Here is a 21017-nt window from a genome sequence, read left to right as displayed (position 1 = left end):
AGTTTCCGACATGATTGCAGCATTTTAAAATTTTGACCCCTGTGTAATTCTTTATTGATCCCTGTAGCTCATTAGAGGTCAGCTCCGGGATGGCTCCATATCTGAAAATAAACAGTTAATTTAGAATATATGTGCCAAATTCCATGCTTTTATCACAATTGTCTTGTCATGCCGCCCCACTATGGTGGTTGTGGCCGTAGTTTAACATGCTCAACCCTTAAGGGCCCCTTACTGGAATGGGGCCCAAGTAGTTGCCTGGCTTGTATGTTGCTTAGCTGTTGTCTGATTCACTCACCGGTAAGGCTGGACCTCCTCCAGGAACTGTATCTGTTCCTGGACACTCGCGCTGGCCTTCAGCTCCTTAACCACCACCTGGGTGGTGCTGAGGCCTGCGCTGACTTCACCCAGCAGAACCTAAGAGTATTTGTAGAAAGAGGACAGGAAGAGTGGAATCAAACATTTCTGTCAAAACTCCAAACATGCAGAATACTTTGCATTAAAAGGTATAATTAGGAAAGTAAGAACAGTCCAAAAGCCAAAGTTACTTTCAGCAGCCACCCGCCACCTCAACAAGAAAATGAAAACCCGTTTTGCCAATACTCACTTTATAGTCACCCTTTCTGGACTTCAGTGAACATAAATACTTGTTTTATACAAGTATTTATGTTGCTGATCTCATATTTAACTGTTGACAGCACTATAACAGTAACACTTACAATTTCTAACCCACTTTGTTTATAAATGTAACAAATTCTTTCTAACATTTTTCTAACATTTAATTTCAACAATTAAAATGTTTAGAAAGAATTTATTATTATTATTTTTTATTATTATTAAGTAGTATTAGCAGTAGTAACAGTATGAAAAATGTCTTCAAAAGTGGACCTTTAATCTCATTCCCTTCCCGCGTGGATTCGCCCCGACTTGCTGTTTGAGCAGCAGACTGGATAATGCTTATTTATGTAGAAAACACGACCAGATTGACAGGTAAGAAAGTTTTATCAACATTTTTTAAGTCATGTCCTCAGAAAGAGATTTTAGGTGCATTTGAGTGGAGTGGGAAAAAAAGCATTAGTATTTCCGTGACGCGGATCAGCTATTTTTAACAAGGAGACACACACAGGCAGACACGGCACAGAATAAAAAAAAAAAAAAAAAAAAAGCATAAAAATGTCTTTGTAAAACCACAGTTCTGAGCGTCACCGTACTTTAGTGGAGCAGATAACTGTAACAATTGTTCATTTCTGGAAACAAGCACCAAAAGTGGCACACATACACCTTAGACATTACTCTTTTGTAAAAGCACATTAGCCACCTAAATTTTCAATAGGTAGCCAGGTGGCTGTCGTGTCAATTGAAGAATTACACAGGGGTCAAAATTTAAAAATGCTCCAATCATATTGAAAACTATACCACATTGTCTGATCATGAAGATTCCAAAAGGGTATTGTTTGGACTATCTATGACTGAATATTATGGAGTTATGGGGTAAAAACAGCAAGAATGGTGACAAAGGTCAATTTCAGTTTGTACAGGGGTCAGAAGTTAAAGTTGCTGCAATTTTGGTAAAAAGTGGTGCAAATTATTGGTTGCATTGATAGGAGTAACAGATTGAATAGTTTTGACTGTGGTGGTCTGTAAGGCAAAGGTCAAACAATGTCGACGTCCATTGGATTCTATGGCGTGTGACGTGTTACCCCGTAACATGACAACTTGCATGACACATGGTGCAAAACTATTCCTTTTTAAAACCCTATTAACTCAACCAATAATTTCCATCATGTTTTATAATAACTGGAGCAACTTTAACTTCTGACTCCTGTACAAACTGAAACTGACCTTTGTCACCATTCTTGCTGTTTTTACCCCATAACTCCAGACGATTCAGTCATAGATAGTCCAAACTATACCTTTTTGGAATAGTTATGATCAGACACATAATGTGGTATAGCTTTCAATATGATTGGAACATTTTCTAATTTTGACCCCTGTGCAATTCTTCATTGACCCCTATTTGGCCCCCGACTGAAAATTCAAATGGCTAACGTTGTCTAAAATATATACCAAAAGGTATACACAGTCAAATTTTGGTGCTTGTAACCAGATTTGAACAATTCCTCTGCAAATATTCTGTTATCTGCTGCACTACTTTGAAAGACAACTGTTTTCCACTCACAACTGCTGCAAAGGGGCTGCAGCTCCATGCAGCAGCTCACTGAAAGTGAGCGAAGTGGACAGTTCAGCCAAACACCAACCTCCCCCTGCATCTCACCGAGACACCTGTTTTAAAGCTGCGATTGACCCACAATACAAAAAATAATAGTAACGCACAACAACTCGGAGAAGTAACTTTAATCTGATTACTGATTTGGAAAGATTAACGCATTAGATTACCCATTACTGAAAAAAGTGGTCAGAATAGAGTAAGGCGTTACCGGCATCACTGTTTATCAGTGATTAGCCTCATGAGAATGAGATCATCAAATTGTCCCAGCATGCCACAGAGTGCACGGCACTGATTAAAATCGATTCATGTTAGTAGTCTGAAATTTCCAGAAATAATAAGAAATACTGCAAATACTGAGCAAAACATTCAGCACTGTGATGTGATCTTTATGGATGGTATTTGCTTATATTTAGGGCCCCTTCACACATAGTGCGAAGTATGGATGAAGTGCACACTTAGTGCGCATGACGCAGGAATTGTGTGCAAACCGTGTAATATATGTATATAAAGGAAAATAAACTGAAATTGAAATGTCGTTCCTGTCGTCAATGCCTCGTACAGCAGTTGCTACAACTATTTGCGCACACAAGCACCTGAAAGACAGAGTGTGCGCTGTGTGAACCCATCGCACCCTCTCGCGGCAGGTGCCGGCCAAATTCCAGGTGACACGCATGAACACCTAACACCGCTCGCATGGCACTTAGAAAATGTGTCAGTCGTACTCTTGGCATGACAACAGACTGCAGACAATCACTGTCGTACTGCTGTGAAATTTGGCTAAGTTCTCCACGAGTGTGACTGTGCAAACACACACTGACACAGAGGTGTGTGCACTCCACTCATGGGAGGCGTGGCTTCCGACAGAAGCAGCTGTGGTGATCTATCATTCTGGACATAACAGCTACACAACACCTACTGTGTTTGGACAGTCATGGACAAACAACTGTCCACTGTGAGGTCCGTGTGTCTGATTGCTGTATTTACGTGGACATAAATAAAAACATATATCGCCGTGGTGGCGACAACCTGTAGCAAGTGAGCGCGTGCACGGAGCGGACACTGACAGCCCCCCAGGTTGAAACAGACCGTCAGATCAGAACACGCAGCGGGCGATCTGACCATCACATCACCCATCTGAGCTCTCTTCCACATGAAGCGGTGTCTGTGCTGTGGCGCGCCATCCACAAGACACGCGTGTCGGGCAGAACATGCACGTGGCCCACTGGATGCACCTGACCAGTAGATGTGGACATGATCAGGGCCCACTGCTTCTCATTCATGTCATGTCATGACTGTATGTCAGTGACCATGGGTCATCACCAGAGGAACAGACGGCTCATATTTGTATTGATCGCTTGATAAATGCGGTGTTTTTATATGGTGTGGAATTTGAAAATTTTTTTTTGCAATACTTCCACGTCCTTCCTGATATGAGGCAGCTTCCTGCAGCTTTCAAAGAACAGCTCCGTAGCTCAGTGGTAAAGTCTCTGACTGGGAGTCAGAGGTTTTGAAAGGTACGAGTTCATGTCCTGGGTGGTGTGTGTGTGTGTATGTATGTGTTTTTTTTCTTAATTATTCCACATAAGTGCCGCAATATGGTTCCACACATACCAGCTGGTTTTTATTTCTTCCACATAAGCGGCGTCATGTGCTGCACCTGGTGCTGTTCCTGCTCGATGGACAACGGCTCGTGTATGAACTCTTGCACAGGGTTCGTGCACACCTGCCCATCAACACGATGTTGCGTGCGCTAATTTCGAACTGTTTCGCTCTGTTTTGACATTTTTGTCCAAACGCCATCCAAACTTCGCACTATGTGTGAAGGGGCCCTTAGGATACGTTAGTGTCATTCACTGTGTTTCTAAAACTTCTGAAACTTTATTGTTACCTTTTGATATCCACAAACTTTAAGTATGTGGGATGAAACACGGGGATGTGATGATGTCGAGCAGCCATTCCCAAACTTAAGAATGCTGGGGCCCACTTTGAAATCTGAAAATCTGGGGCCCACCAAAAACCTTTTATCAAAATTTTGATTGACAAATGAGTCTAAGATTAAATATTTCCATATCCACAATATGTTAAACTAAGCCAGATAAATAAAGAATAACAAATAATTTAGACACCATGGCTTGTTTTTATTACTTGAGTGTGTTTTAAAACAATCCAGTATTTTTAAGGTCATTTTAAACTTTAATACAAAAGTGAAAATCAAGGAATTTTCCATCCATTTTCTATACCCGCTTACTTCCATTAAGACTCATGGCGGGGGGGTGCCTATCCCAGCAATCATAGGGTACGAGGCGGGGTACACCCTGGACAAATTTGTGCGCACACACCTACGGACAATTTAAAGTTTCCAATTCACCTACCTAACCTGCATGTCTCGATGTAGGACGAAGCCGGAGCACCCAGAGGGAACCCACACAAACACAGGGAGAACATGCAAACTCCACGCAGAAAGGCCACAGGTGGGAATCGATCCCATGGCCTACTTGCTGTGAGGCAACAGTGCTAAACACTAAGTCACCGTGCTGCCCCAACGACTTTTTTATTTATACAGCGCCAGATCGCAACAAAGCTGCGTCAAGGCGCTTCACATGAGTAAGGTTGGTAAGGTCTAACCATATCAACCCCTAGAGCAAGCACACAGGTGACAGTGGAAAGGAAAAACTTCCTCTGATGATGTTGAGGAAGAAACCTCAAGGAATTTCATAAAATTTCACTATTAATGACTTCTTATGGTCCACATGCAGTACTTTCCCATAGTTTTGGAACCCCTGGCCTAGAGTTTGGAGTGATAGGTGTGTGACCAGTTCCCAATTTAATTCCCCCAAGAGACAGAAATGTCAAAGTGTCCTTGAGCAAGGTCTTTAATCCCCAGGCTGCTTCTGGTGTGCAGAAGAGTGCCTTGCATGGCATCACACTGACATTGTTCTGTGTGTGTTTTTTATGAATTGCTGATCCAAGGACAGTCTCTTCACATGCAAAGGAGCATTAATACAACCTTCACCCTTTTGTACCCATTGAATCAAGTGATGATGAGTGGAAATGGGTTTAGTAATGTTCAGCTACAGTATACGCCAAATAAAAGATATGCGTTACCTTGCCAAACCAGCCATGTCCGATTTCTTTTAAGTAGAGTAGACTATGGCGGCCAAGGTCTGATGATTTCAGTAACTGGACTGGAAAGAGACAAAGATATCAAAGTTTAGTAACCCACACAAAAAGGGCAAATACATAGAAAAAATAGTAACACAAAGATCCATGTATTTATTTATTTTAAGTGACAAAAAGGAGCATGTTAAATACAGGGAAAAGAAAGTATTTGGAATCATTTGGTGAAAAGGATGAGGGACACCAGACCTCAAGGAAAGAACCTTTCGGAGTGAAAAAAAATTAAGCATGTTTTTCATCAAATTGGAACATTTTCAATGCACAAAATTTTAAAAACACCGCATACACAGTCACTAAATCAGCAGACTGTAGCTATTTGTTCACATAATCAAATACCTGCATGGATCCTCATACTTCAATAATGGAGATGATGAGCGGAAAGATGACCACAGTGATGATGACGATGATGATGATGATGGAGTAGTGGAGCGGCCAGCCACTCTAAGCGCCGTGACTCCGCCTGAGACCGAGACCCAGGCAGGGATGAAATACTGGTTCGGAGTGTGAGAACCACGAGCCGGCGACCTGAGCCCTGACCCCAGGCATCTTTGGCTCATTGTGTGTATGTGAGAACGAGCCCACGGTCGCAGTGTTTGTGTGAGAGAGCCTCGGCAGGATTTAACCCTCGGAGCCCTCGCACAGCTGAACAAGCTCGCCGCGCTGCCTCTCTCCCTCTGCACTGAGCTCATCCTCCAACTGGGGCACACAAACAGTCCTCAACTGCAGCGCTCCAGCTGTCGCGCAAACACCCAAATCCTCGCTCCCTATACCGACTAGGTTAACCCGGCCATAAACCGCAAGACACAAATGCATCCGAGCTTTAAACTGATGTGCCTGCAGGTTGGCGTGAAAGGCTTTCCAGCTCTGAGCTGGTCACTTTCTGTCACGTATGTCTGTAGCATGCCGTCTGACGCTCCAACTCTGTGCAGCTTGAAGACACCCAGCAGTGACATAAGGGTCACATAATGTCGTCCTGTCACCCAGAACTGCAGCATTCCTCAGCCAAACGGGGCACAAACACAGCTCTGTCACACGCAGAAAGACCTCTGTCATCCACCCTGCCCTCCCCCATTCTTAGGTCTTGGTGCGTGCCACCACCCTGCCCCTGTCTCTCCTCGTCCTGTCACAGACCCTTCACTGTATTCTTCCCATAATGCCATTCCTCCACTGCTGCGTTCCACGGACGTTTTAGTTGGGTCTTATGCTCACCCACTGGTCAGTCATCTTAAATCAGGACCATTGTTTGGCTTGCCCGCTCACATGCTCACACTTTGTCTCCTGGTACACGCTGCACCAAATACACACACAAACACACACATTTTCTTCAATTGTGCTTTCTTCACGAAGCACAACTAAGCACGACTCCTATATTTTGAGTGTCTTTCCCTATGTAGTCCCATAGTCAGGCCCATAAGTATTGGAACAGTTTTTTGTGATTTTTCTTCTGTACACTCACCACCAAAACAGTTGAAATGAACAAGACACTTCATCTGCATTTTCACAGTCCACCCAGCTGTACATGGATACCAGGCTTTACAGGGGGAGATGTAGTAGATAGAATTTGGGGATAAGCAATTGTACCAAAAAGGTCTTAGGGCCTATACAGGACATGCATCTACTCAATAGAGAGACAGTCTAACAAACTGTCCTAAAACCAAGTGTTAAGCCTCAAATAGCCCTTTGAAATATTGAAGACTGGTTGAAATGTCTTTAATCTGCAGAATACAAACCAACTTTGAGGTATATTCAACTCAAACTTGCCCTCGCAAACAAGATCACACTCTGCAGAAACACACAAGCCCTATTCTCCTGGGAAAGAGGTTGTCACGGGCACATCAACCCCCCCCCCCCCCCCCACCCCCCCCAGTCCCTGAACCTCCACTGGCTCTTGCTGGGAGGAAGAGACACGATGTTATTATCCTGACTGTGCCATGTGTGAGCGCAAGTAAGCATTCCCATCCTACTCAAGGCATTCCCAGAGAGTCCACCAGAATGATAGGAGAGCTGATGGAATCAATCACACACACACACACACACACACACACACACACACACACACACACACACACACACACACACACACAGTCGTTTTACACAGTAACACTGTGCACAACATCCTGAATAAAAGATTAGACCAACAGGTCCAGATGGTCATATTTAAAATGGCATATTATTTCGACCACTCTCGGTAAAATGGACAGAAACAGCTTGTTGGGGGTGTTTCTACCCTAACAACAAATTTCCAAATATTAGTAAAAAAAATAATTCAAATGTTTGAGTATTTAAAGTATTAGACCTTTTCACATTAATAAAAGGAAGTGGTTACAGTTACAGCAGCGGTAACCCTAAATCATGCTTATGGCAGCCGCAATAATTAATGTTCTATAACTCTGCTCATTGCTAACTCCTTGTTAGTATAGTGGTAAGTATCCCTGCCTGTCATGCAGGAGACCGAAGTTTGATTCTCTTGACTTCTTCCATCCCTTTTCCATACCCGCTTACTCCAATTACTCTAGACCTGACGCCAGTCTGTCACAGGGCCACATAATATATACGGAAAAACACATTCATATGCACACGTGCACCTACGGACAATTTTAAAGTTTCCAATTCACCTAACTAACCTGCATGTATTTTGGATGTGGGAGGAAGCCGGAGCACCCGGAAGGAACCCACACAAACACAGGGAGAACATGCAAACACCACACAGAAAGGCCACAGGTGGGATGCAATCCCATGACCTTTTTGCTGTGAGGCAGTGGTGGTAACCACTAAGCCGCCGTGGTGCCCCAACAAGAATTTTTATGATTTCAATTTCCATTTATTTTATTTCTACATCACCAAATCACAACAAAGCTGTTTCAAAGCACTTCACATGAGTAAGATTTAACCTTACCAAACCCCCGTGAGCAAGCACCAGGTGATAGTGGTAAGGAAGAACTCCCTCTGATGATGTTCAGCAAGAAACGTCAAGCAGACCAGACTTAGAAGGGTGACCCACTGCTTAGTTCATTATAACAGTTACAAGGGTTTTACAAAGTTTTTACCAAGCTGAAAAGACAGGAAACAGAAAAACCAGAATAGCATCAAAACAAAGCGCATGATTAAGGTGAGCACACGGTAACTTGTGCCGCAGGAAGGGAGTCATGAGATAAGAAGGCACGCAGCTGGTCTGCTCTGTGTCAGCCTGATCCTACCAGATCTCAGAAGCTAAGCAGAGCGGGATCTGATTAGTACTTGGATGGGAGACCTTTTTGGAACACCAGCGTCTGTGAGTGTTTCTCCAAGTGAAACTGGAGTCAGGAAAGGCATCCGGCGTTAAACTTGTGCCAGTTACCAATGTGGAGCTGGGTGTATCCGCTGTGGCGACCCCGAACAAAAAACCGGGGGCAGCCGAATGAACAACAACAGAACATATTAGCTGCACCCACCAAATTTAAAAAGAAAAAAGAAATTGTACATAAATAAGTGGCACTTGTCTATAAGCCGCGGATCTCCACGTTGTAACATGAGATATTTCCGGGTGATTCTTTAACTACGGGCACTATTGGCCTTGTAAATGTAATTTCCACCACACCATTGCCTTACAATATAAAGCGCCTTGGGGCAACTGTTTGTTGTGATTTGGCGCTATATACATGTGCTCTGATGTCACTGTTTATTATTTTATTCAGAGATATTTTAAAACATTAGAAAAAACGTTTCTTTACCATTCATTTTTATCATTGAAGATCAAAAGTCTGGGTGTGAGACAAGCACAAAACGGCAATATTTGCATATAATGATGCTGAAAAAAGGTGAAAAAGTCATCATAGACTACTAAAACAAGTTTCTTAACACACTTTCATTGTGAAGATAACTATAAAAGTGTGAAATTTCCCCTTTTTTCTGTTTTTCATACAATATGATCAAAGGACATAATAAGTGCCCGTAGTCTAAGAATCACCCTTACACAGAAAGATGTTGGACAGGAAGTAGAAACGCTTGAATCTTTGACTGGACTGAGATTAGAAGCGAAACGTCCTCGCATCAAGCAACCTAGTCCAGTAGAAGACTCAAGCTTCTTTACTATGGAAACCACCTGGACAACTGAGAGCCTTCACAGAAACATTAGACAGGAAGATTTTTTAAACTTTTAATTAAATACATACCATAAATGCTTTTTTTTCCCCTGAAGTGTTACACATAAATATTGACACACACGTCGTCCAGCGTGCGCGGTGTCTCTGCTCCATATGGAGAACTGAGTAATTTTAACTTTTTCTGACTTTCATCGCATGCAGCCAGGATCGGATGGAGTCTGTGGTAAATGAGACATTAATAAGGTGCTGTGATTTCTTCGACTTTTGCACCAAGACAGAGAATCGGTGGGGAAGGGTTGGGGAAGAACGCTCCGCTGACTGATCTGACGGTAGAGGTGGGCGGATCGATCCTAATATCGATAATATCGATACCAACGCTGGTATTGATATTGAACGATCCTCGTGTACAACCCCTGGCAATAATTATGGAATCACCGGCCTCAGAGGATGTTCATTCAGTTGTTTAATTTTGTAGAAAAAAAGCAGATCACAGACATGACACAAAATTAAAGTCATTTCAAATGGCAACTTTCTGGCTTTAAGAAACACTATAACAAATTTTGAAAAAAAAATTGTGGCAGTCAGTAATGGTTACTTGTTTAGACCAAGCAGAGGGAAAAAAATATGGACTCACTCAATTCTGAGGAATAAATTATGGAATCACCCTGTAAATTTTCATCCCCAAAACTAACACCTGCATCAAATCAGATCTGCTCATTAGTCTGCATCTAAAAAGGAGTGAACACACCTTGGAGAGCTGTTGCACCAAGTGGACTGACATGAATCATGGCTCCAACACGAGAGATGTCAATTGAAACAAAGGAGAGGATTATCAAACTCTTAAAAGAGGGTAAATCATCATGCAATGTTGCAAAAAATGTTGGTTGTTGATGTTGGTAAAAGCTGCAGTGTTCAAAGCGTGCAAAAAAGTAATGAGTTATAGTCAAGGTTGGGTAGGATTACTTTGAAATGTAATCCAAAAGTAATCAGATTACAAGCAATCCAAATGTATGTACATACATACATGTAATCCACATGTATTCTTTCAAAGTAATCCTACCCAACCTTGCTTATAGTTAGGAAATTACGGTATTGCTTTACTGCTTCTACCTGTGTTCTTAACAGGTAATTTCACTGATTATCTCATTGACCTGCTTGAAAAGTTGAATTAATTGGAATTAGCTGGTGTAGTGGGTGGGTGTAACAAATATATGGTAGGACTTTTATTCATTCAAGCTGGGGTTTTCCACCTCTAAGAAATGAACAAAGTTCATCCTCCTCATGAGGATGCAAATCTGCAAATATCATAGCAAGAACTGGGACAGAAAACCTACTACATATGAGGTGTCCACAATATAAATATGAACATTCAGCAGGCAATCACTGATTAAACACACAAAAATGTAGGCTCTGGAATTTGTAAATCTCAAAGCAAAAGTCATTTTGCACCATCTCCTCCACATTGTGTCCTCTGTGTTAATATGAATTTTCCACAATTCCTACAAATATTTTGGATTAAAAAGAATGTGTGTACTCGTATCATGATGCATATATACGTTTATGCACAGAATGGACTGCATTCCTATAAAGTACCTACATTATTAATATCAAGAGTTTATCCTGTATTGATTTTGAGTTATTGTGTGGGCAATAACGTGTCGACACAAATCCATGTATGACATAATGTCACGCATGTCGACAGTGTGAAATTCATTTGTCTTGATGTCTTTACAGTCTGCATGGACTTTGATTTCTCATATGAGTAAAGAAAAACTGCAAAAATGCAAAATTCCAAATGCATGATTGTATAAATTATGCTAATCATGATATCGATAGTTCAGTTTCACAACAAAAGAAAGAATGTCAGGATCAAAGATTTCTGCCACCTCCTGTGTTCTGCGCCCCTCAAAAGGAGTCATTCTCCCTGATTTTCCCTCCTTTCCAACTGTGTCTCCTTCACAATCAAGTCTCTTTTTGCCATTTGTCCATTCCTCGCCCTGCAACACCTGAACCAATCATGTGGCAGCACAGAGGGGAGCGTAGCAATTGGTTGCCAGCCTGAGTCTGCGTTGTCGAATCATTGCTAGAGCTCATCCTGGGAAGCAGAGCCGCGACCCTCCTTCCTCCTGGCTGAGCAGCCTGCAGTACGGGCAGTGAGTCATGCTGATGGAGGCACTCTGAGTTAAACATACCCACAAACACTTTCACATTTACAATCTCTGATCTGCAAACAGCCTGTGGCAAGAACACAATGATATATATCTGATCCGCTTCAAAATGTAATGGGTTTGAGTCCACCTGAGCTCCTCCACTTGTGTGCACACCGCTTGTTAAATTTAGAATAATCTTTCTAACACACCCATAAACGGACGTGTGGAAGACATGGCTATCTTGGTGCGGAATTTTGTTTTGAGCCTGCATCGGATTTTTACCCGAGGCCATCAAATATGGCCATCGGGTACTGCAAAGGCTTTTCATCTGTTTGCCATCCGTCTGTCCATCTGTCTTTGCTCAGCGTTAAGTCCAGTCCTATTACTGCCAGACTCTTGTTCTGGGACACAGACTTGGACAAGTTCAAAGATAGGTAACCTTGATGTACTTTAAGATGTTAAAAAGTCATGTTCTGTTTCAATCTGATCCATTTTGTGTTTGAGTGACGCGGGTGACAGCCAATCAGAGTAGAGCTACACCATGACATCAGTCGCTGGTCTCTTCAAAACTGCTTTGTTTTGTGTGTTTATATACGTTTCCCATATGTTATGTAAAAGCTAGCGAGAAATAAACACTTAAACACCAGAAAACACTGTTTTCGTAACCTGATAACACCTCTGGAAAGATTTACAAACCATTTAGCAGACGTTAGCGTGGTGACATCACAGGCTGCTAGCTAGGTGGAAACTCAGTTTCTTTTGTCTGTAAATATAACCTCTGTCATATATTATGTAGAAGCTAGAAAGAAATAAACACTTCTAAAACTGAAACCACTGTTTTTCAAACCTAATAACACCTCTGAAGTGATTTATCACAACAAAGCTGTTTCAAAGCACTTCACATGAGTAAGATTTTTTAACCTTACCAAACCCCTGTGAGCAAGCACCAGGTGACAGTGGTAAGGAAAAACTCCCTCGGATCATGTTCAGCAAGAAACGTCAAGCAGACCAGACTTAGAAGGGTGACCCACTGCTTAGGTCATTCTAACAGGTACAAGGTTTTTACAAAGTTTTTACCAAGCTGAAAAGACAGGAAACAGAAAAACCAAAATAGCATCAAAAACAAAGTGCATGATTAAGGTGAGCACACAGTCACTTGTGCCGCAGGAAGTGTGTGATCTGCAAACAGCCTGTGACGTGTGACCCTTTTTGGTCACACATGTCACTGTGGAATTGTCTTGTATATCATTTTTTGTTACTGACGAGTTGTGTGCCAAATAAATAAGTTCAATAAGTTCATATGGACATTGAGAATAGCAAAGGATGGAAAGTGAAGCTAAGGGTAAATTGAATATGTGTATCAGACTGTGGAGGTGTCTTACTTGTTACTGGTGTTTTGGCATGAATTCTGACTTTTAAGTCACATATTTTTATTTTTCTTACTTTTAAGGACTTCATTAGATCTTGTCTGTCCTTTCTGTGCTTTGCTGTTAATTCAATAAATAATTCATATTCATTTATCACCCTGCTCAGAGTGCCGCTCTCATTGGACTGACATCTCTGCTATTTTGGCACTGTGGGATAGCTCGCGCCCACAGACTGAGCTTGCTGGACTATTTTTGCAAAACCGCTCAGCATGCCACTCTTGCTGGAGCGAGAACACACAGAATGTGTGTCTTTGTCCCAGATAGTAGAGGTGGGCGGATCAATCCTAATATCGATAATATCGATACCAACGCTGGTATTGATATTGAACGATCGTTGTGTAAAAAGATTGATACTCAAGCTTTTTTTCTCTCCCACACGCACTGACTGCTGCGCACGCAGATTCATCAAAGTCTACTCTCTGTAAGAGCAGCGCTGCGCTGTGTCACACAACACGGAGCAGCACACCCTCCCTCCTCTGGTCTTTTGTTGTTGCGCCGTCATGTGGCTCAGTGGCACCAGCCAACAGCCATGCAGGTAGACTCAGCCTGACCCGTCCACTCAGCGTTCTCCTCGAGTCAGCCCTCTACCTCAGGAGATTTTAAGTTGTGTTGAGTGATACTTTTTAAACAAAAATGTTGATTGTGATAATAAAGTATTTTGTTGTCGCATACAATGTTTGGCGAAATTCTGTCCTAGGTCTTTTGGATCCTTTGGATCTATGAAGCTTAAATATGAAAAACGTATCGCTATCGGTGTCCATATCGGCGATACTCAGCTTGTATTTACTTGGTCTCAGATCAATACCAAAATTCCTGGTATTGCGCACCTCTACCAGATATATCTCTTTCAGTGCAGCTTCTTGTTCTGACTTTAACACGAAGTTAACACCCATGTCTTTCATCGCCAACTGTAAATGGTAATCAAAACATTCCAATCGTCTCTTTCTGAACTCTTCCGCATCAAACTCCATCATCCTCCTAGGGATTTTGTCCAATGCACTTCAAATTTCTTTGACAACATCCAAAGATGATACTGACCAAAAGTTATCGAAAGCTTTTCTCTATGTTGAAGGGTGTGGCCGCTATGGTGCTGCCATTTTGACCCTTTGCCATGGAACATCAAGTCATGATAACTCCTTCATGCTTTTCCTGATTGACTTGAAACTTCACATGTATGATGACGATTGGCCCCTGAACACACCCAGCCCCTCTGTACACTGAGTGCCCCCTAGTGGATGAACAATCAACATGTCATAACTCCTTGATGCATTGTGTGATTTGTTTAAAATTTTAACTGTGTGATGAGTGGTTGCCCCTGCATGCACATGCCCACATGTTGTCACAAGGGCACCCACTGGCCTGGGTAGGCGGTTGCGCGGAACAAGGGCCCGTATATGACTGCTTGCAGTCCTAGTTATTTATTATTATTAGGGCCCGAGTAGGCAACGTCCTACGAGGACCCTATTGTAATTGCACTGTTTATTATTATTATTATTATTATTATTATTCTCACTTCTGAAATCGAAATTTCGGCCTCTTCCCATGCTCAAAAACTCACCAAACTTTCCAAAGTCGTCCGGCCGGATCCGAAATTCGATATTTTGGGGGCCTTGCACATGGTCGCAGAAAAATCGCGAAATAGCGCCCCCTAGAAATTTTCAAAAACCCCTCCGCATTGGGCTTTTTACGTCGTAGCCTCACGAAATTTGGTACACATATTTACCATGCCAGGACGCACAAAAGTCTCTTACTGTCATGGTGAAATATTGACAGGAAGTTGGCCATTTTGATTTTAAGTTTCGATTTTGAGCAAATTTTTGCCATTTTTGGCCATTTCCACTACTTACATTTGAACGAACTCGTCCTAGGGATTTCATCCGATCGTCTTCAAATTTGGTCAACATCATCACAACACAATGGTTATCAAAACATTCTAATTAAGTCAAAAGACGTGGCTGCTAGGGGTCGTCAAACTTTGGCGAGCTTTTCGGAGCACGCCATTTCACTTCGAACGGCTGTCACGCCCACATACTTCATCGTAGATCTTTCAAACTTGCTGGACATGACGAGGGCTCCGCCCTGAACGTCTACATATCTTACGTTCCCACCTCCGCCATAGCGCCCCCCGGTGGTGGCAGGAAATATCCTATTTTTACTTTAAGAGGTCCTGATGTCACATACTTAACCCAATCAACTTCATTCCACTTCTGAAACATGTAGAACAAATTGGTGAACGTAGGCGATGAACGCCGTGAAGTTAAGAGTAACGGCGTCCGTGTGGCGGCGTGCCGAATATTGACCATTCGCCATGAAATTACATTCTTCCTTTTGACGGCTTTAATTTTGTCACATCATCATGAAAATTGATACACAGGTCGAGCACGACAACCTCTTACAATTCATAGGTGCATCGCACATGGGCGGGGCAAAATGCCTCAATAGCGCCCCCTTGAAACTTTCAAAAACCCCTCCACATAGGGGTTTTTTTTGGAGTAGGGAGATGAAAATTGGTACACATGCGTGACTTGCATAGACGTACAAAAAAGTCTCTTGCACCATGGGTCTACTCCAAACAGGAAGTCGGCCATTTTGAATTTTCTTCTCATTTTAGCGTGATTTCCACATGTTGTATTTGAACGAACTCCTCCTAGGGATTTTGTCCAATGCACTTCAAATTTCTTCCACATCACCCATAGACGATACTGACCAAAAGTTATCGAATGCTTTTCTTTATGTCGAAGGGTGTGGGCGCTATGGCGCCGCCATTTTGACCCTTCGCCATGGAACATTATACTTAAACAGGTACTGATGTCACATACTTAACACCATCAACTTCCTTCCACTTCTAAAACATGCAGAACAAGTTGGTGAACATAGGCGATGATCGCCGTGAACTTACGAGTAACGGCTTCTGTGTGGTGGCGTACCGAATATCGCCCCTTCGCCATGAAATTACGTTCTTCCTTTTGACCGCTTTAATTTTGTCATATAATCATGAAAATTGATACACAGGTCAAGCATGATAACCTCCTACAATTCATAGGGGCCTTGCCCATGGGCGGATCAAAGTGCCTCAATAGCGCCCCCTTGAAAATTTCAAAAACCCCTCCCCATAGGGGTTTTTTTGGAGTAGAGAGATGAAAATTGGTACACATGTGTAACTTGTATAGATGTACAAAAACGTCTCTTGCACCATGAGTCTACTCCAAACAGGAAGTCGGGCATTTTGAATTTTCTTCTCATTTTGAAATGATTTCCACATGTTGTATTTGAATGAACTCCTCCTAGGGATTTTGTCCAATGCACTTCAAATTTCTTTGACAGCATCCAAAGATGATACTGACCAAAAGTTATTGAAAGCTTTTCTCTATGTTGAAGGGTGTGGCCGCTATGGTGCCGCCATTTTGACCCTTTGCCATGGAACATCAAGTCATGATAACTCCTTCATGCTTTGCCTGATTGACTTGAAACGTCACATGTATGATGACAGTTGGCCCCTGAACACACGCGGCCCCTCTGTTTGTACACTGAGCGCCCCCTAGTGGATGAACAATCAACATGTCATAACTCCTTGATGCACTGTGTGATTTGTTTAAAATTTTAACTGTGTGATGACTGGTTGCCCCTGCATGCACATGCCCACATGTGCTCATAAGGGCACCCACTGGCCTGGGTAGGCGGTTTCGCAGAACGAGGGCACGTATATGACTGCTTGCAGTCCTAGTTTCTAATTGCTTTTAAAAAACAATGAAGCAATTGTTTGTTTGTTCATTTATTTTTATTGCGTTTAATTGTTTAATGATTTTATGTGCAGCACCTCGTTTTCAACTACAGTTGTTTTAAAGTGCTATATAAATAAAGCTGAGTTGAGAGTTAATACCTGCAAATGCACAGAGGGTGATCTACAAATATTCTTTGATTTGCACAACATCCGTTCTTGTCAAAAGCTCATGTAAACACACGCGCAAAGCCTCCTGTAGACACCATTAAAACATAAATATTGTTTATGACTGATTGATTGAATATGTACAAATTGGACGTAAGACAGTAGGATCTTAATAATGAATTAATAACTGCAAATTATAAAGAACACAATGCTCATACGGCGATGGTATTTTAGCATTGCATTATTTTTGAATTATATTAATTCAGCAAGCTTTCTTCAGCAAGTGTATTTGCTTGTTTGCTGTTAGTGTCTGTTTAGTAATTATCCAGGAACAAGAAATGATCTCCTCTATTGCAATGATCACAATGCATTATTTTGATAAATTCCACAATTATTATTTTATTCAGATGTTCATTATTAAATAACATATTTTCTGAAGTGGTTAGTGCTGCTGCCTGACAGAAGATCCCAGGTTCAAAGCCAACCTGGTCCTTTCTATGTGGAATTTGCATCTTTGTGTTTTTATGGGTTCCCTCCAGGTGCGCAGACTTCTGCCCACTTTCAAAGACAGGGGTGGCTGGTCACTAGAGGGCGATGCCCCTGAAAATATTGACAAATGAAAATGTAAGTATCGTAGGTACATAGGCATGCAAGTGCCTGTCAGCATGCATGTAAATGTGTTTGAACACTTGAACACAATAATAATGGTTTGCTACGTACCTCGGTTCTGAGGTCATGGTTCGGTTCATTTTCGGTATAGTATGGGAACAGAATGCAAAGCCTAAATTTGCTTGTTGTTTAAACCAACAATTTATTGTAACATTATACAAACAGGAAACTAAAATAATTGCAAAGTGCTGCCTGGTAATAAGTTAAATAAAATATTCTCAAATAAATGACAAATGCATGAAATATTATAAAAATACATTCCTAGAAACGGCTTTTAGCAAAACCTTTCCACAAGTAAAGCGCAACACAATGGTTCCAGCATGAAGCCATGTTCAATTTTATTCAACATTCATATTTTTTTGCCAGAAAAATTAACTTGTCCAAACTTTCACACTCTATAAGGGATTTTTTAAATTAATTAATGTTAAAGAATCCCTTTACTTTTGTTCAATTTATTTTATTTTCTCTCTCTTTCTATTAACTGTTTGTTTAATGTTTGTTAATATATCTTTTTTATAATGAAATTTTATTTGGTTTTAAACATGAACAAGAACAAACAGAAATGTCAACAACACTGAGCAGACTATGTAGAAAATTAATATATATTTTTAAATAAAGTTCTGAAAATAAAAACACTGCGGGAGAGGTAAAAGAGTGAGTAAAACCGTCTTAAAAATATTTAGAACCACAAATAAACTTGATTTTTGGTTTGTTTATTTATTTTGCCATTAAAACTGGCCATCACTTGTTAAAATAAAATAACTTCTCAAGACCAGGGCTCTGGGGACTATTTAATCACAGCGCAGCAAACAAGGTCAGTAGGCTGAGCGAGTGCAAGTGAGGAGGATAACAGAGACTTTCACTTTCAGTTGCGAAACATCAGTAAAGTCTCTGGTAACGCCAGGAAAAGTAGTTGGGTGATTCTTAGACTACGGGCACTTATGTCCTTTGATCATACTGTATGAAAAACAGAAAAAAAGGGGAAATTTCACACTTTTATAGTTATCTTTACAATGAAAGTGTGTTAAGAAATTTGTTCTAGTAGTCTATGATGACTTTTCCACCTTTTTTTCAGCATCATTATATGCAAATATTGCCATTTTGTGCTTGTCCCACACCCAGACTTTTGATCTTCAGTGATAAAAATGAATGGTAAAGAAACATTTTTTCTAATGTTTTAAAATATCTCTGAATAAAATATCAGTAAAATAATCAAAACATAATTGGGGTATTCAATGTCATACAACTGTTGTGATTTTTTTTAAACAAAATGTAGTTGTCCCACTATTGCCGTAATTTCCACCACAACACTGTAATGTCCCTTTTAACAGTTTGTATGAAAGATTGTTTGGGTAGTTTCTATGGAGATAAACAGTGACATCAGAGCACATGTATATAGCGCCAAATCACAACAAACAGTTGCCCCAAGGCGCTTTATATTGTAAGGCAATGGTGTGGTGGAAATTACATTTACAAGGCCAATAGTGCCCGTAGTTAAAGAATCACCCAGTTAGATTTGTCGCTAGTCGCTTTTGAGAAAATAAGTTGTCAAGAGGGTTTGGAAAGTCACCAGATTTAGTGAGAAAGTCGCAAAGTTGGCAACACTGAATGTAAACACACACAATGCGAACTCACCTTGAACAGCCCTGTACCAAACCAAACGTCCCGTACCGAAACGGTTCAATAGAAATACATGTAACATTACATCCTTACTTCTGAACTCCCAGAAGTCATTGAAAGTCTGGATCTTAGTTTTGATCCAGAATAACTGCAAACGCAGATATTTCTCAAGTACAGAAACCAATGGATCAGGGTATCCACTGATTCAGCAATGATCACAGCATTGTGTAGTCAAAGTCAATAAACCTTTCCTCATCAACAATGGCACCAAAGCCACTGCTTCATTCTCTGCACAGATGACATTAAATCACTAAATATTTACATTGAAAATACATTTTGGCTGTTATATTAATGTGTAAAATGTCATTCACTATATCTTTAAAGATACACTCCTGCTGAAAAATGTATGACTGTATGTACGTTTGATCCTATACTCTGTCACTGAAACATGTAGGACCAAATGAGGAAGTTCTCAAACCCTGTGATTGGCTTGTTCAAATTTCGGCTTGGTTGTGATTGGCTCATTCCCTTTGTGATGGAATAAACTGGGTTGTGCTCATGAGAAACTCAGATGTCTGGCAAGTGAAAAACACACACACACACACACACACACACACACACACAAACTGGTCATGAAAATAAAAGGTCCCTGGAGGTATAAGGACAAGAGAAACATATTTTTGAAAAAGATAGTAGATTCTTACTGGATCTGCCAGGCTGTTTGGAGACAGGAAGTGAGACCTCTGTGAGGGGAAGAATGTAGACCTCGGGGCCATTCTGGGAGGAGGGCGAGGCCAGAGCGGAGAGATCGGCTTGGTATTCTTCTCCCTCAGCGTTCTCAAACTCCTGGTGCATGAAACAAAGACACACCATGGGATTAGTCACTCACCCACAACCATCCCACTAATGCCACAGACAATGGTGCAACTGTTATCACATTGATTTATGCCGAGGCACGCCCACCTATACATGGACAAGTCTATATGTTCCACTGTGTGTAAAGACACGGCAAAGACAGAGTACAATGGGGCCCACTAATGAGCACAATGGCTTCCTTCTACACACATGCAACAAAATCTTTTCTACTTATAAAATTCAAAAGTCGTCACTGTAGATGTACCATGCATCTTTATGGTGTTATATTTGCAATGAAGTATTGCCAGGTCTTACAGCAAAAACAGGCTTCTGTTAAAAAAAAAAAAAAGGCAAATTGGTTATTTAAAAGAAGTGGAAAAACCCCAACCTGCTATATAAACAATTTATCTAAATTAATATTGTGAAGCATCATCTGCACTTACACTGTAACTCAAACTTATCAAATGTCAAAAGAATTTACAACCTCATCTCAAAGGTGCCAAATCCTCACAATAAAAGACACAAAGATCAATACACAAGAAGGGAACTCAGCAGAGTGTATATGCTGAACAAGGCAAAATAATGACCCACAACCCCCTCCCCCACATGAATATATCTTTGAATTTATTTCATGAGAAAAGGTGAAGGAAAAATGCCCTAGGTCAAAATGGCAAAAGAGAGATTTAAATAAATCCAGGATTTGGCCCCTCGTGCTCATCCCATGCATTTATTCTGGTTTTTCCTTCAATTTGGCACCCATCTATAACTACTGCAAATTCAATCCAACTAATTTAATATTTGCTGGAAGAAACTAAATATGAAGTTGCAAAAATAAAACCCTTAATACAAACAGAGAAAGTACCTGAGTGAATAAGGAACTGGTCTGCCAATATGTAGACCTAGGCTAGAATCCGGCTGTTGCTA

General features: G+C 41.2%; 1 protein-coding gene across 2 annotated transcripts in view; it reads right to left on the bottom strand.

Annotated features, from left to right (window-relative positions):
- The window catches only part of aatka (apoptosis-associated tyrosine kinase a), a 189423-nt gene that overhangs the window by 23681 nt on the left and 144725 nt on the right, over positions 1-21017 (bottom strand). Inside the window, exons 4-6 of one of the 2 annotated variants that reach the window (XM_034190789.1) lie at positions 19943-20084; positions 5333-5412; positions 296-414 (exon numbers count right to left, since the gene is read on the bottom strand). In XM_034190789.1, the coding sequence (XP_034046680.1) occupies positions 296-414; positions 5333-5412; positions 19943-20084 (341 nt within the window). Of the gene's footprint in view, positions 1-295; positions 415-5332; positions 5413-5740; positions 6379-19942; positions 20085-21017 lie in introns of those variants that run through there. The other variant, XM_034190790.1, reaches the window with a different exon arrangement.

This window comes from Thalassophryne amazonica, chromosome 16, assembly GCF_902500255.1.
Source record: "Thalassophryne amazonica chromosome 16, fThaAma1.1, whole genome shotgun sequence".
NCBI lineage: Eukaryota > Metazoa > Chordata > Actinopteri > Batrachoidiformes > Batrachoididae > Thalassophryne > Thalassophryne amazonica.
The sequence above is the reverse complement of the archived record's forward strand: the minus strand, read 5'-3'. Positions and strand labels throughout refer to the sequence as shown.